The 12,944-nt window shown below is 37.6% G+C and overlaps 1 protein-coding gene across 1 annotated transcript in view; it reads right to left on the bottom strand.

The window, feature by feature from the left end:
• Window positions 1-5,645, bottom strand: part of SNTG1 (syntrophin gamma 1) — a gene marked incomplete at both ends in the record, with an annotated part of 231,096 nt that extends 225,451 nt beyond the window's left edge. The window contains one exon of the mRNA XM_080938793.1: window positions 5,619-5,645. Within this exon, the coding sequence (XP_080794919.1) occupies window positions 5,619-5,645 (27 nt within the window). The remainder of the gene's footprint in view (window positions 1-5,618) is intronic.
• Between the last annotated feature and the right edge of the window lie 7,299 nt (window positions 5,646-12,944).

Below are 12,944 nucleotides of genomic sequence, written 5' to 3'. Positions count from 1 at the left end.
TTCATATACAACATGGAATACTATTCAACTGTAAAGAAAATAAAATAAGATTTATAGTTAAATTGCTGGAAATGGACAATATTATATGAAGCAAAGTAGGCTATGCACACAAAGAAATGTGTCACATGTTGTCTTTAATTAGGAGATCACAGCTCTGATTTTTTTTAAATTCATTTTATATTTTTACTTATTCACTTTACATCCTGCTCACCTCCCCCCTCCCAATCAGCTCCTTTTGTTGTCTGTACTTGGAATATGTTCTACTGACAGCTCTGAATTTTATGAGTATATAATTTAAAATAATCTAAGAAGCTAGAAAAGTAAAAGAGAGCGTGGATGAATGGAATATGGACTCTGTAGAGATGATGACAGGTATGTCTATGAGGTGCTCTGAGGGAGATAATGGGGAGAATCAGGAGAAGGACTTTAACTAGGGAAGAGGTCGGAGATGTTGTAAAGGAGGAAACTAAAGGAGAGATGAATAACACTAAGGATGTTTGATAACACGATAGAGAAGCATTAATTTGTAAGCTTAAATCCATATATACATATATGTATATTCACACCCCCACACACACACATATACTAGTGTTAAGACACACCGTATGGTTATGGCATCCCTAAGAACCATACACTGCTTAAGTTTGTTTCTTTTACTAGAGAGTGAAGAAAAAATGGGCATTTTTAGTGTATATGTTGTTGTTGAAAAATGTTGAATTTGAGCATAAAGCATAGAGAAATGGGAGCCAGCAGCCATAGTTCCAATATTCCTCTGTGAGAATAAGGAAAACTGAGTAACACCATTTTAAGGCAACCTCACGATACACAACACAGTCAGTGGGCAACCTCAAGAAAAAATGTGGGTGTTTATTTTATTCTTTGATAACCATTTTACATATGGCTTAATGTGTGCAGAAGAAATAGTAATACACTTTTCTCTCTTATAACCAATTCTAACTGCAGAGGAGCAGAAGCCACACTGAATATGGGGGTGGGGGGAAGGTAGTTCATTCTGTATTCCTTCATTCTGTATTCCTTCATTCTGTATTCCTTCATTCTGTGTTCCCTAGTGTTTGCATTCATTTCTTTCTGACAAAATTATCTAGAAATGACTCTACAGATAAATGGCATCTCATTAACCATTATGAGACTCATGAATTATTATGAAAAAAATATTAAAATGACACCACTGCCTTAACCCAGATAGCTACCAAGTGTAAACACTTGGGCCAATGTAGGGGACACTCAACAACAGATTCCTTGGTACCTACTAAATTAATTTCCCCCAAATCCATACAACTGGAGGACTAGAATGCTCTAGTACATGGAGAAGTTTGCTTTTACTTTTTTAATGGTTACTTTGATCAAGCAACCTTCAGAGATTCAAGATCCTAATTTCTTATGAACTAGATATTCTCCAATATATTGCTTGTTTACAATTTTAATAAATTTATACTTTGTACTTTATATTCATCCTTCTTTTTCTTTACTGATATAAAATATTTTACTCTATCCATTTTTCAGTGGTAGGTCTCTGTATTAATTTCCATATACTGCAAGAAGATGCTTCTCAGATGATCTCTGAGTAAGGCACTGATATATGATTATAGTGACATGTCACTAGGGGTCAATTTATTGCTATGTTCCTTGGCAGAATAACAGTATCTGATTTTCTGATAGGCTCATGGCTTATCCATTCTTGGATTTTTTGGCCACCAGAGGAATGTCAGACAGAGATTATATTTCATGTATACCTAATCCAGTCAGTTAGTTTGTACTTTTTTATTTTTATATTTAGTAATTGAGATTATTAATATTTCTAGGTCTCAGTAAAAAGTGTTTATTGATGCCAGGTATTTGTTATTATAGTATGGGTTTTTCTCCTTCTTTGGATTTATTGTCCTAAGATTATTTTTTCCTTGTGTTTTCTTGGGTATAGTTAACATCCTCAGACTGAAGTTTTCCTTCTAATATCTTCTGTACAGAAAGCTGCATTGGTAGATAAAAGTTTCTTAAATTGATTTTATTGTGAGATGTGTTTCTCTTTCAAATGTAATTGATAATTTGGCTTGGTATCATATTCATGACTGGCATCTTCAGTTTCTCAGAGTGTGTACATCTTCCTTGGTACCTCATTAAAAGTCAGGTATTATCCTAATCAGTTTATTATTTTGGTAACTTTTTTATTCTCCTTGTGACTTTTAATATATATATATGTTGTTCTATATACTTAGTGTTTTGTTATGTCTCCTAGAAATTATCTTTTCTTCTGTATCTGCTGTTATATATGCTTTTTATACCATAATAGGTACCTTTTTCTTTAGGTTGAGAAAACACTTTTCTATAATTAAAAAATATGTTTTTCTGTGCTTTTGGCCTGGGTTTCTTGTAGGAGGGAAAGCTCATCCCAGGGAAGCTCTGAAGTTAGGAGAGCACTCCTCCATTGCTGAAGAGTGCAAACTTGTGTCGCCATCATGGAAACCAATTGTGTTGTTTCTTAAAAAGTCAGAGATTGGTCCACCTCAAGATCTAGTTATATTTACCTCCCTTACACATACACCTAAAGGATTGCTCAATTATGTTCACTGCTGCTGTGTTCATAACAGCCAGAAACTGGGAACAACCTACATGTCCCTCTCCAGAAGAATGGAAAAATAAGTGCAATATTTCCTCAATGGGATTATCACTCTGCTCTTGAACACAAAAGCCATCCTGAAATTTGCAGGCAAATAGATGGAACTAAAATAATCATCCTCAGTTAATTAGCACAGTCCCAAAAATTATAAATATGTAATATATTTACTTATATGTACATATTAGCCATTAGGCAACAAACCTAAAAATTCATAAAGGTAGGGTATAGAGGCATGGACTAGCTGGGCATGAGTGGTCTTTCTGGAAGAAGAAAGTAAAGTAGATTTTTCAAATGACCAGGAGGAGAGGAGCAACAAGAAAGAAAGGATCAGGAAGGAGCAAAGCCTTAAAAGAGAGAATGCAGAAGGAGACGCTAGAACTGGGGGGACTTGAGGAATGATATAAAACTTTAGTGCAGTGTAAACTTCCTAAAATATTTTAAAGTGAGTGTAATGAGATCTCCTAATAATGGGAGAGACAGAGTGCCAAATGCCCATCCCTTGTCACCAAACGAGGCTTCCAGTGCCATTACTGGGTTGCACTCAGTTGAGTTGATGGCTATAGAGGTCCCAAGAAAATCTCCAAACAACCCTTGTGGTCACCAAGTTAATTGGCTGCTTTTTGCAAACAGAGAGTGGGACCCCATTGCAAAACACAATACCCACACAACTCACTGAGTATATAGAAGTCAAGATGATGCCTATATGGATTCTTCCCCAATATGTTCTAGTGTTTATAGTGTGGTCAGGTACTCTGCAGGCTACCAAAAAAGAAATGCAAACACTGATAATCTGTCCTGCCTGCAAATATGCTAGGGCAATGATTTCATAGAACTTGTACAGTAGCCAACCAATATCTTATTTGACTTAAGACTCACTTGATGAAAGGGAATATACGGGTAACCAAGAACCAGAGACTAGACTGCACAGAGACATAGAGTAGAACAAAACTCAACTGGTTAAAATAAGTATCCACAAATGGCTTATAATTGTATTCTGCAATATTCATAATACAGTGTTTTATTCAGCCATCATCAGAGAAGTTTCCTCCTGAATCAGACAGGAGTAGATTCAAAAATTCAAAGACATAAGATCACAGTTGACCATTATGGAGAGAGTGGGGAAGGGAGAGAGAATGAGAGACAATGAGAGAGAGAGAGAGAGAGAGAGAGAGAGAGAGAGAGAGAGAGAGAGAGAGAGAGAGAGAGAGAGAGAGAGAGAGATATCTTGGAACACACAGCTCTTAATGATGCCTCTATCAAATTTCTCTCATCAGTCTCCTCAGAGTTCCTGGAACTCTTGGTAAGAGGAATTGAGACAGAAAGACTGTAAGAATCAGAAGCGATGGAGGATACCAAGGCCCTCTAAATAAACTGAGCAAGTCTCATTCATGTTAGCTCACAGAGACAGAAACAGCATCCGCACAGCCTACAGAGGTCTGCACCAGGTCCCTATTTTACCCTTCATCTAAGAACTTCTATGGAATTCCTTTGTGTGTGAATGAATGGGTTTTTGTTTCTTGTGCCAAATCTTGGAGATCTTTTCCTTCTATTAGGTTTCCTGATCCAGCATCAATTGGATTTTTTTGTATTATCTTATACTTTGTTTTCTCATGGTTTGTTGTTATCTCTTAGAAGCCTGTTCTTTTCAAATGATAGACAGAAAGGGAGTGGATTGGAGAAAAGAAGAGGAGTAGAAAAACTGGGATGAATAAAGGAGAAAAAACTGTAATCAGGGACAAGAAAATAATCTATTTTCAATTTAAAAAGTAAAATATAAATTGTATAGGATGTCATATAAATATATATGTATATATATATATATATATTAGAATATTACTTCAACAAGTAAAATGTATTACCTGCAGGTGCTAAGTTCAATACAAGTATAAACCACATACCTTGACCTTAGAGTTGTCTTTACATCAAATAAAACTAGTCTGTAAACCATTTTAGGCAAATGCCCATAATTAATTGGAAGTATCAAAGTATCAGAGGGCATATTTTTTAATGAAATTTCATTATTTTTATATTTTCCAAAATAAAAAGCACAAAGATTCTATAGTAAAATCAACATAATCATTTTCAGAAAAACCTCACACTTTTATTTTTTTACCATCTGTGAAAATTTTCCAGATCAGACATATTCATAATTTCATTATAAGGCAATACAAATTGCTTGCCAGAAACTCATGCAAGATATTAAACTATGTGTCATGTAAAATACAAAAGGTCAGTATTCAAAGTAGATAAGAACTAATGGTTTTTACTCTTTCTGACTGATTTTAACACCAACACAGATGTTGAGTTATAACTGTTTTTTGGTGAGGGAGGAAGAGTTCACTTTATCAAATAAAATACTTGAAATTCTTAGGCAAATGCAAAATATATTATCCATGAATATTTGCATGTTACCTGGAAATTAAAACAATAATGCTTTGAATGCATCATAGAAAATAAGTAAAAAAAAAGACATTCTTTTGGGCTAAGCTATGTTATATTTTTTAAGGCCCAAACCCCATATTATGGAAATACAAACTTGAAGAAACTCTCCTATGAGGAAAGGAGCATACATCACTATTACTCATACCGACGTTTATAGACAGGGTTGCTAAGAATTTTAATTGCTTTCTATGTCCTATGTGGGATTAGGATCATGAAATCCCAATGTATTGGTGATGGTGGGAAACACAGCATCCTTTAAGTTAGAAATGTTTATGTGCAAACAGCATCTTCCAATAGCTTCCTCCCGAGCCATTATACAATATGTTATTCATGGAGAAAAGCAGTTCCGTTATGCTCACATACTCCAGAAAGAATAAAGATCCAAGGCTTCCCAGGTGACCTTGGCTTTCTGTCTTTAAGGAATAAAATGCATTTTGGTGGTAATGCACCTTCCACTCACTCTCTGAAACGGCAGAGTTTCATGACTGGCCAAGTGTTTCCTAGTGACAATCTGTAACAAGTAGAAAATCTCCTGACCTACCTCCTCACAGGTAGTCCTGAAATCCATGTGCTGTGGCCCTGTGAAGGATGTGGTCTGTAAAGACAGAAAGAAGGATCGTTACCAGGAGCAAGGAGCACGGAGGTTAGTGCAGAACACAGGTGCAGCACAGGAAACCAAAGTACTGCTGTGGGAAACAGCACAGTCAGTTAAAAGAAACAGAAAAGCAGGGGAAAAACGACTTCAAAAATGTTCATCTCAAGCTTTGGGGAGGTATAGACAACTTCCTATCCTCTAGGGTAAAGTTGGAGAACATCCCAGGCCTCCCCATCTGCCTTCCTACAGGCCGATTAGCCGATTAGCTGATTAGCGGATTAGCCATGAGACCAGCTTTTTCCCTTGGTTCTTTCTCAGCTGTATACCATGTGTTCTGAAACCTGACTTTCTTGGAGGGAGGATTTCCGAGAGTTTAATTAATTATTGCCTTTCATCTGGTTATCTCTCCAGTGAAAAGTTAAACTATCTTACTCCTTTTAATTAGAAAGCTACATGCACCGATATTTTTCTCCGGAAGTTTTTATTCACAAAGATTATGGTAAAATAGAACAAGTTACTTGTTGGTTTACAGAAAAATAAGAGAGCTGAGAACAGAAGTGAAAAACAAACATTTTGACTTAGGGGCCACTGTATAACTAAATAGTGAATAAAGATTTAACTGTATAGAATGTTTTTTTTTAATATGAAACTAGATGGATTAGGCTAGTGAGACATCTCATTTGGCTTGTTTTATTTCCCATTAATTTATTTATTCATTTTACACCCTGGTTGTAGCCCCCTCTCTCCTCCCAGTCCCCCCTCCCAAGCCTCTCTCCTCATGCCCCTCTCCCAGTCTCCTCTGAGAAGGGAGAGTCCTTCCTGGGTTCTAACCCAACAGCCTGGCACATCAAGTCAGTGCAGAACTCGGTACTTTCTCTCCCACTGAGTAAGGTAAGATGGCACAATTAGGGAAACAGGATCCATAGGCAGGCAACAGAGTCAGGGAAAGCCCAAATAAGATTTCAAAACTTTTATTTTAGCATTGTGTTTACAATATATGTTAAATATAAAAAAGCCAAGCATTGGCAAAAAATTAACATCTTTATAAAGATTTAAACAAAATAGTATCCAGCTAAGCAAAATAATTACATAAAGAAAATTTCAGAGAAGAATACATAATCTTCAAACACAAAAACAGGCTGCCCCCAAATACCTGTCTTTGAAAGAGTGAAAATATTCCTCCTGAGTCACAGTTTGTTATATGAGATCAAGGAAAGCTTGATGAAGTCAGTAAAGAAAATTCATGTGGGAAGAGCCTTCACTGTCAGAGATTGTTGGCTTCAACAGAATTGAAACTGTCAAATTCTCAGTAGAAACTGAATATTTCATGTAACATATAAAGAATGTATGATATGTCTTGTGGATCATAAAACTAAGTTTATCTTGCCAAAACACAGAAGATGGCTACTGGCCAGATATTTACACAACAAGTAATTAGTAACCTTATGATAAAAAGTGTTTCCTATCTGCACAAGAAAGAGTGTTGATTATAGAAGCAGGAAGAAAAGTATATAGACCTAACATCAATCCACTACATGCATGTATATATCTTATTGAGAAGAAGAAGAGGAGGAGGAGGATGGGGAGGAGGAGTGGGAGGAGGAGGATGGGGAGGAGGAAGAGTGGGAGGAGGAGGATGGGGAGGATACAGCAATTCTCTCCAGCTTTGGAAAGCTGGAGAAAGGCAAGGCAGATCCCTGACATCCCCTTGTAAGCCAGGCTAGTCAAGTCTGAGGTCTAGTTCAGATTAAGACCATGTCTCATGACCTCGGGCTTAAGCGAACACCTGTGCAAGCACACATCTGAATACCCATAAAATAAAGAAAATAAGAAATATCAAAATTAATGTCTGGCTGCTAATCACTGATTACGGAAATAGACATGCAGACATCAAGCAATAATCTAAACCAAACCTCACATTGACCTTCACGTATTAAATGTAACTTTAGCATATGAACTTTAAGTTATGTTAATTCAGAACAATATCGCGTTTAAACAAAGGCTCTTCCTATTTGCCCTTATTCTTTTTATTATATTTTTCATGTCACATTATATTTTCTTAAAACACGGGGTAAAGGCTTTTGTTTAGGTGCATCTTTGACATCTCCATGTTCAATATAGGTGCTGTATTCAGCACTGAGGCTTTGCAGTAAGTTGTGGGGAGCCAAATGTAGTTGTGATAATAGTCTGCATTGCTTGGGGATTACTATGAGGCCCCTTTGGCCAACATCTCAATTAGATGTAACCAGGTCCTGGCATTTGAAGCTTTGATTTGGTGATAAGAAATGGCCAGCCAAGACTTTCCCCCAGTATTTGGCAATTTCATTTAGATTGCATACAAAATGTTCTTCTGCACTAATTAGCCCTTCATTCATTCCCTGGGAAAAGCAGTGCTTCATGGCCACAGATTTTGGCCAGGTGTTTCCTGGTTACAATCTTCAATAAGTACAAAATTTTTTGACCTACCTCTCAAGGAATTCTGTAGAAAACTGTGTCCGAATTTTGATGGAGATTGTCTTGAATCTGTGGATAGCATTGGTATTTATGTTTACTAAGTTACTGTTACTGATCCAGGAGTGTAAGAGATCCTCAACCATCTGATATCTTCAGTTTTTCCTTCCATCTTCTGAAGTTCTTTATCTTTCATGTCTTGTACTTGCTTGGAAAGAGTTACACGAGGATATTTTAGTTGAGCCCATTGTGAAAAGTGTGGTTTACATGATGTCTTTCTCAGGCCACTCATCTATTAGACTAGTGTGCAAGTGCTTGTGAGTGTGCATGTATGTGTGTTAACTTTGCACCCAGCTAATTTTCTGAAAGTATTTATCAGATGAAGAAGCTTCCCACTGAACCTCTTAGGTTCCTTTGTGTCCATTATCATATCATTTGCAAATAAAGATACTTTGATTTCTTCCTTTCAAGATTTGTATCTTTTTATTTACCAGTTCAGACTTCAGGTATTATACTGGATATACATGGGGAGAGTTCGCAACCTTCTCCCATCAATGATTTTAGTGAAACTGCTTTTCGTTTCTCCCTATTTAAGTTGATGCGTTCTGTGGGCTAGTTGTAAACTGCCATTATTGTATCTAGATATGTCTCTTGTACCCCTAGTTTCTTCAGGACATTTTTTTATTATGAAGGGCATTGAACACTTTGTCAAATGAATTTTCTGCAGCTTTAATTACGAGGATATTGTCCTTTAGTTAGTTTATATGGTGGGTTACATTTATTGACTTATGTAGACTGATTTACCTTCACAGCTCTGGGTATTTGATCCTGAGACTTAAATGGGTATGAACCTGTGACAGTGGAAGTGCTTTGCAGGAGGGAGAAGAGCGGGTATCACACAAGGATCTTCTTAGGTCACTGGGACTGGCAGCAGAGCAAGTGGAGATCTCATAGAGAACTGTCTGCCTCACAGTGGGAATAAGACTAGAGGATTGGGTTTGGAGAAATACAGGGAAAAGTGAGGATCTGCTATTACCATGATTGCTTCCCAGGTCAGAGTGGCCTGTGAGCTCCTAGGAGTTCCTGCTGGAGGTTGGGGCTGGGACTATGCAGTGAGTCTGGGGAGGGGAGTTTGGAGGGGAAGATTTGCAAGATCTTCTGGAGATGGGTACAGATGAGGAAGGCAGGCAGCAGCAGGTGTTCTGCTGAAGAGCTGAAAAGAGACTGGGTGATTAACTTAGAGAAGAGGGAGAGGTGAAGAGTTGCAATCAGCCTACCTGCTTCCTTGACCAGAGTGGCATGTGTTGCAGTGGGGGTAGGGCGCATACAAAGCAAGGAGTGAGGGAGTGATGCTTAGGAGGTGAAGATCTTTGAAATCTGCCAGAGATAGGAGAAGTTGCTACAGGTGCCCTGATGCAGAGCAGAGAGGAGACTAGGAGATGGGGCTTGGAAGAATGCAGGGAGGGGTAAAGATCTGCTGTTAGTGTCCCTGCTTCCCTGGCAGAAGTGCACCTCTTGCTTTTTAAAATTCATGTCTCCCACTATATTCCATCAAAACGCTGGATAATACTTTCGGATTTTACTCAGAAAATAATATTAGGGTGGGATGCCAAGCATTTCACTTAGTATGTAATCAAGTTATATTTGGAATAAACCTATTTGTAGTAATTATAGAGCTTAGAACACATGGGCACAGGGGAAATTTTCCTGATCAGAACACCAATGGCTTATGCTCTAAGATCAAGAATTGACAAATGAGGCTTCATAAAATTGCAAAGCTTCTGTAAGGCCAAGGACACTGTCAATAGGAAAAAATGGCAACCAAAAAATAAGGAAAAGATCTTTCCCAACCCTACATCCGATAGAGGGCTAGTATCCAATATATACAGAGAACTCAAGAAGTTAGACTCCAGCGAATCCAATAATCCTATTAAAAATGGGGTACAGATCTAAACAAAAAATTCTGAACTGAGGAATATCGAATGGCTGAGAAGCAGCTAAAGAAATGATTAACATCCCTAGTCATCAGGGAAATGTAAATCAAAACAACCCTGAGATTCCACCTCACAGCAGGCAAAATGGTTAAGATAAAAAAAAAAAAAAAAAAAAAAAAAAAAAAAAAAAAAAAACCTCAGGGAACAGCAGATACTGGCAAGGATGTGGAGAAAGAGGAACACTGCTTCATTTTTGGTGGGAGTCCATGCTCATACAACCACTCTGAAAATCAGTCTGACAGTTCCTCAGAAAACTGGACATAGAACTACTACCTGAGGTCCCAGCCATACCACTCCTCGGCATATACCCAAAAGACTCCAACATATAACAAGGACATATGTTCCACCATGTTCATAGCAGCCTTATTTATAATAGCTAGAAGCTGGAAAGAACCCAGATGTCCTTCAACAGAAGAATGGATACAGAAATTGTGGTACATTTGTAGAATGAAGTACTACTGCTCAGCTATTAAAACCAATGACTTCATGAAATTCTTGGCAAATATATGGAATTAGAAGCTATCATCCCTAGTGAGGTAACCAGTCACAAAGGAACATACATGGTATATATGCATTCACTGGTAAGTGTATACTAGCCCCAAAAGCTCAAAATACCCATAAAACAATCCACAGACTTTAAGAAGCTCAAAATGAAGGAAGGTGAGAATATGTATGCCTCAGTCCTTCTTAGAATAGAGAGTAAAACACTCATGGGAGGAAATGAAGGGGCAAATAGGGGAGCAGGGATTGAAGAAAAGATCATTCAGAGATTGCCTCACCTGGGGATTCATTCTAAATGCAGCAGCAAACCCAAGTACTATTGCTGATGCCAAGAAGTGTTTACTGGCAGGAGCCTGATATGGATGCCTCCTCAGAGGATCTGCCAGAGCCATACTGACACAGATGAGGATGCTAGCAGCTAACTGTCAGACTAAACATGGAACCCTAATGAAGGAGCTAGAGAAAGAACTGAAGGAACTGAAAGGGTTTGCAAACCGATGGGAAGAACAACATTATCACATTATCAACCAACCAAATCCTCTAGATCTCCCATGAACTAAAAAAAATCAACCAATAAGTACACATGGAGAGACCCATGGCTCCAGGTGCATATTCAGCAGAGGAAAACATTCTCTGGCATCAATGAGAGGAGAGGCTTTTGGTCCAGTGAAGGTGTGTTTTCCCAGTATAGGAGAATGCCAAGGCGCTGAGGTTGGGAGAGAGAGCACCTTCATGGAAGCAAGGGGACAGGGAGGGGGGATGGGAGTTGAAGGAAGGGGGATAACATTTGAAATATAAATACAGAGAATATCCAATAAAAATGAAAATAAAATAAAAAAGAACAAGATCTTTAAAATATGAAAAATATTTTAAATGACTAAAATACATTGAATCTTTGAAAATATCATTGTTTTTTATTACACAAATTAATGTTTGTAGTGCTTATAAGGAAAATTTGAAATTAGCAGATTTTCTCTTTAGACAATATATTTATCTATTATTAATATCTTCCATAAGCATGACATATTATATTTCTTGAAATGGCTGATCCATTGCTACCTAAAGAAAAGTGTTATTGGGACTTTGTTTCCCTCAGTGGTTCCTCTTTGCTCCTGAACCACACTGCATTTACTTCAGTGATCTTCCCAGCTTCCTCTTAGCTGAAGCCTTTCTCATACTTTCCTTGTACTTAAAGAACCTATTGATGCTGAGAAGTACCCCTACACTTATCAGTGAAATTCCACTGAAAATGTTACTGAATGTTTTCACAGTTAAATTGCAGTTATTGATTATTGGAGACAAGGGCACACAGTGCCACATTATAATTATCCCTTCCCATCCAAGACATCACTGATCACCCAAACAAGCAGCACAGAAAATGTACATAGGTTCTTCCAATGCAATGTTTTCCTTTTCTAATTCTCTGCCTTCAACTCTTTAATGCCCATGTTGCCTCCTAAAAAAATTGGAGTAATGGTTGGAATATGGGAAAAGACTATACTAGAAAAAAAAGTACTGCCACCATGAAGGAATAGAAAAGTAAAGACTACCTTCCTTCTCATTATGCAAGACAACACACTGCTCTATCATTATTCAGGAGTGCTTAGATCTAGTGCTTTAGAGCTATCAAACAGAATAAAGTCACTGTTAAGATATTTGTACCTTTGAAGTTAGGGAACTTGACAATTCAGAGCCTTGTACTCTGGTGACATCGCAAGGACTCCAGTGTTCGAGGAATGGCACCATATTCTTCCAAAGGTAAACAATAAGTTGCTGTAAGTAGCCTTTTATATACTGAGAAACTGAACAATGTCTTAGGGGCCCTTTGGGGAGTTTTCAATAGTCAATTATGCACCCCTCTTTATGTTACTGAAAAGCAATCATTCTCAACCATCCTAATGCTTCAATCCTTTAATAGAGCTCTTCATGTTAATAATACAGTTCATCATGTTAGGGTGACCCCCCAACCATAAATTATTATTTTTTTGCTACTTCATAACTGTAATTTTGCTACTGAGCAATGTCTCAATTCCTAAGACTATCAGAAATATGGTAGCCTTTGAAATCGAAGTGAGATGAAGAGCCATTGTTCTATGGGCTTTTGTTCCACTCCAAGAATCAATTCACTCCTAGGACTTTAGCATTTACAGTGAAACCTCTTGTCCTAAATGGACAGTTTCTTTTTTCTTCTGCAAAATATTTGTTGACCTATTACTATGACTGGCACAGACGAATGAGTCACTAAGTGAACATAAACCCTAAGTACCTATCACGAACTGGGAATGATAATGGGTATTATCATCCCTAACAGGTCAAACAGTTGCAT

Source organism: Micromys minutus, assembly GCF_963924665.1.
Source record: "Micromys minutus genome assembly, chromosome: 26".
In the NCBI taxonomy this organism is placed as follows: Eukaryota; Metazoa; Chordata; class Mammalia; order Rodentia; family Muridae; genus Micromys; species Micromys minutus.
Note: the sequence above shows the minus strand (reverse complement) of the source record. Positions and strands in the feature narration are given on the sequence as shown.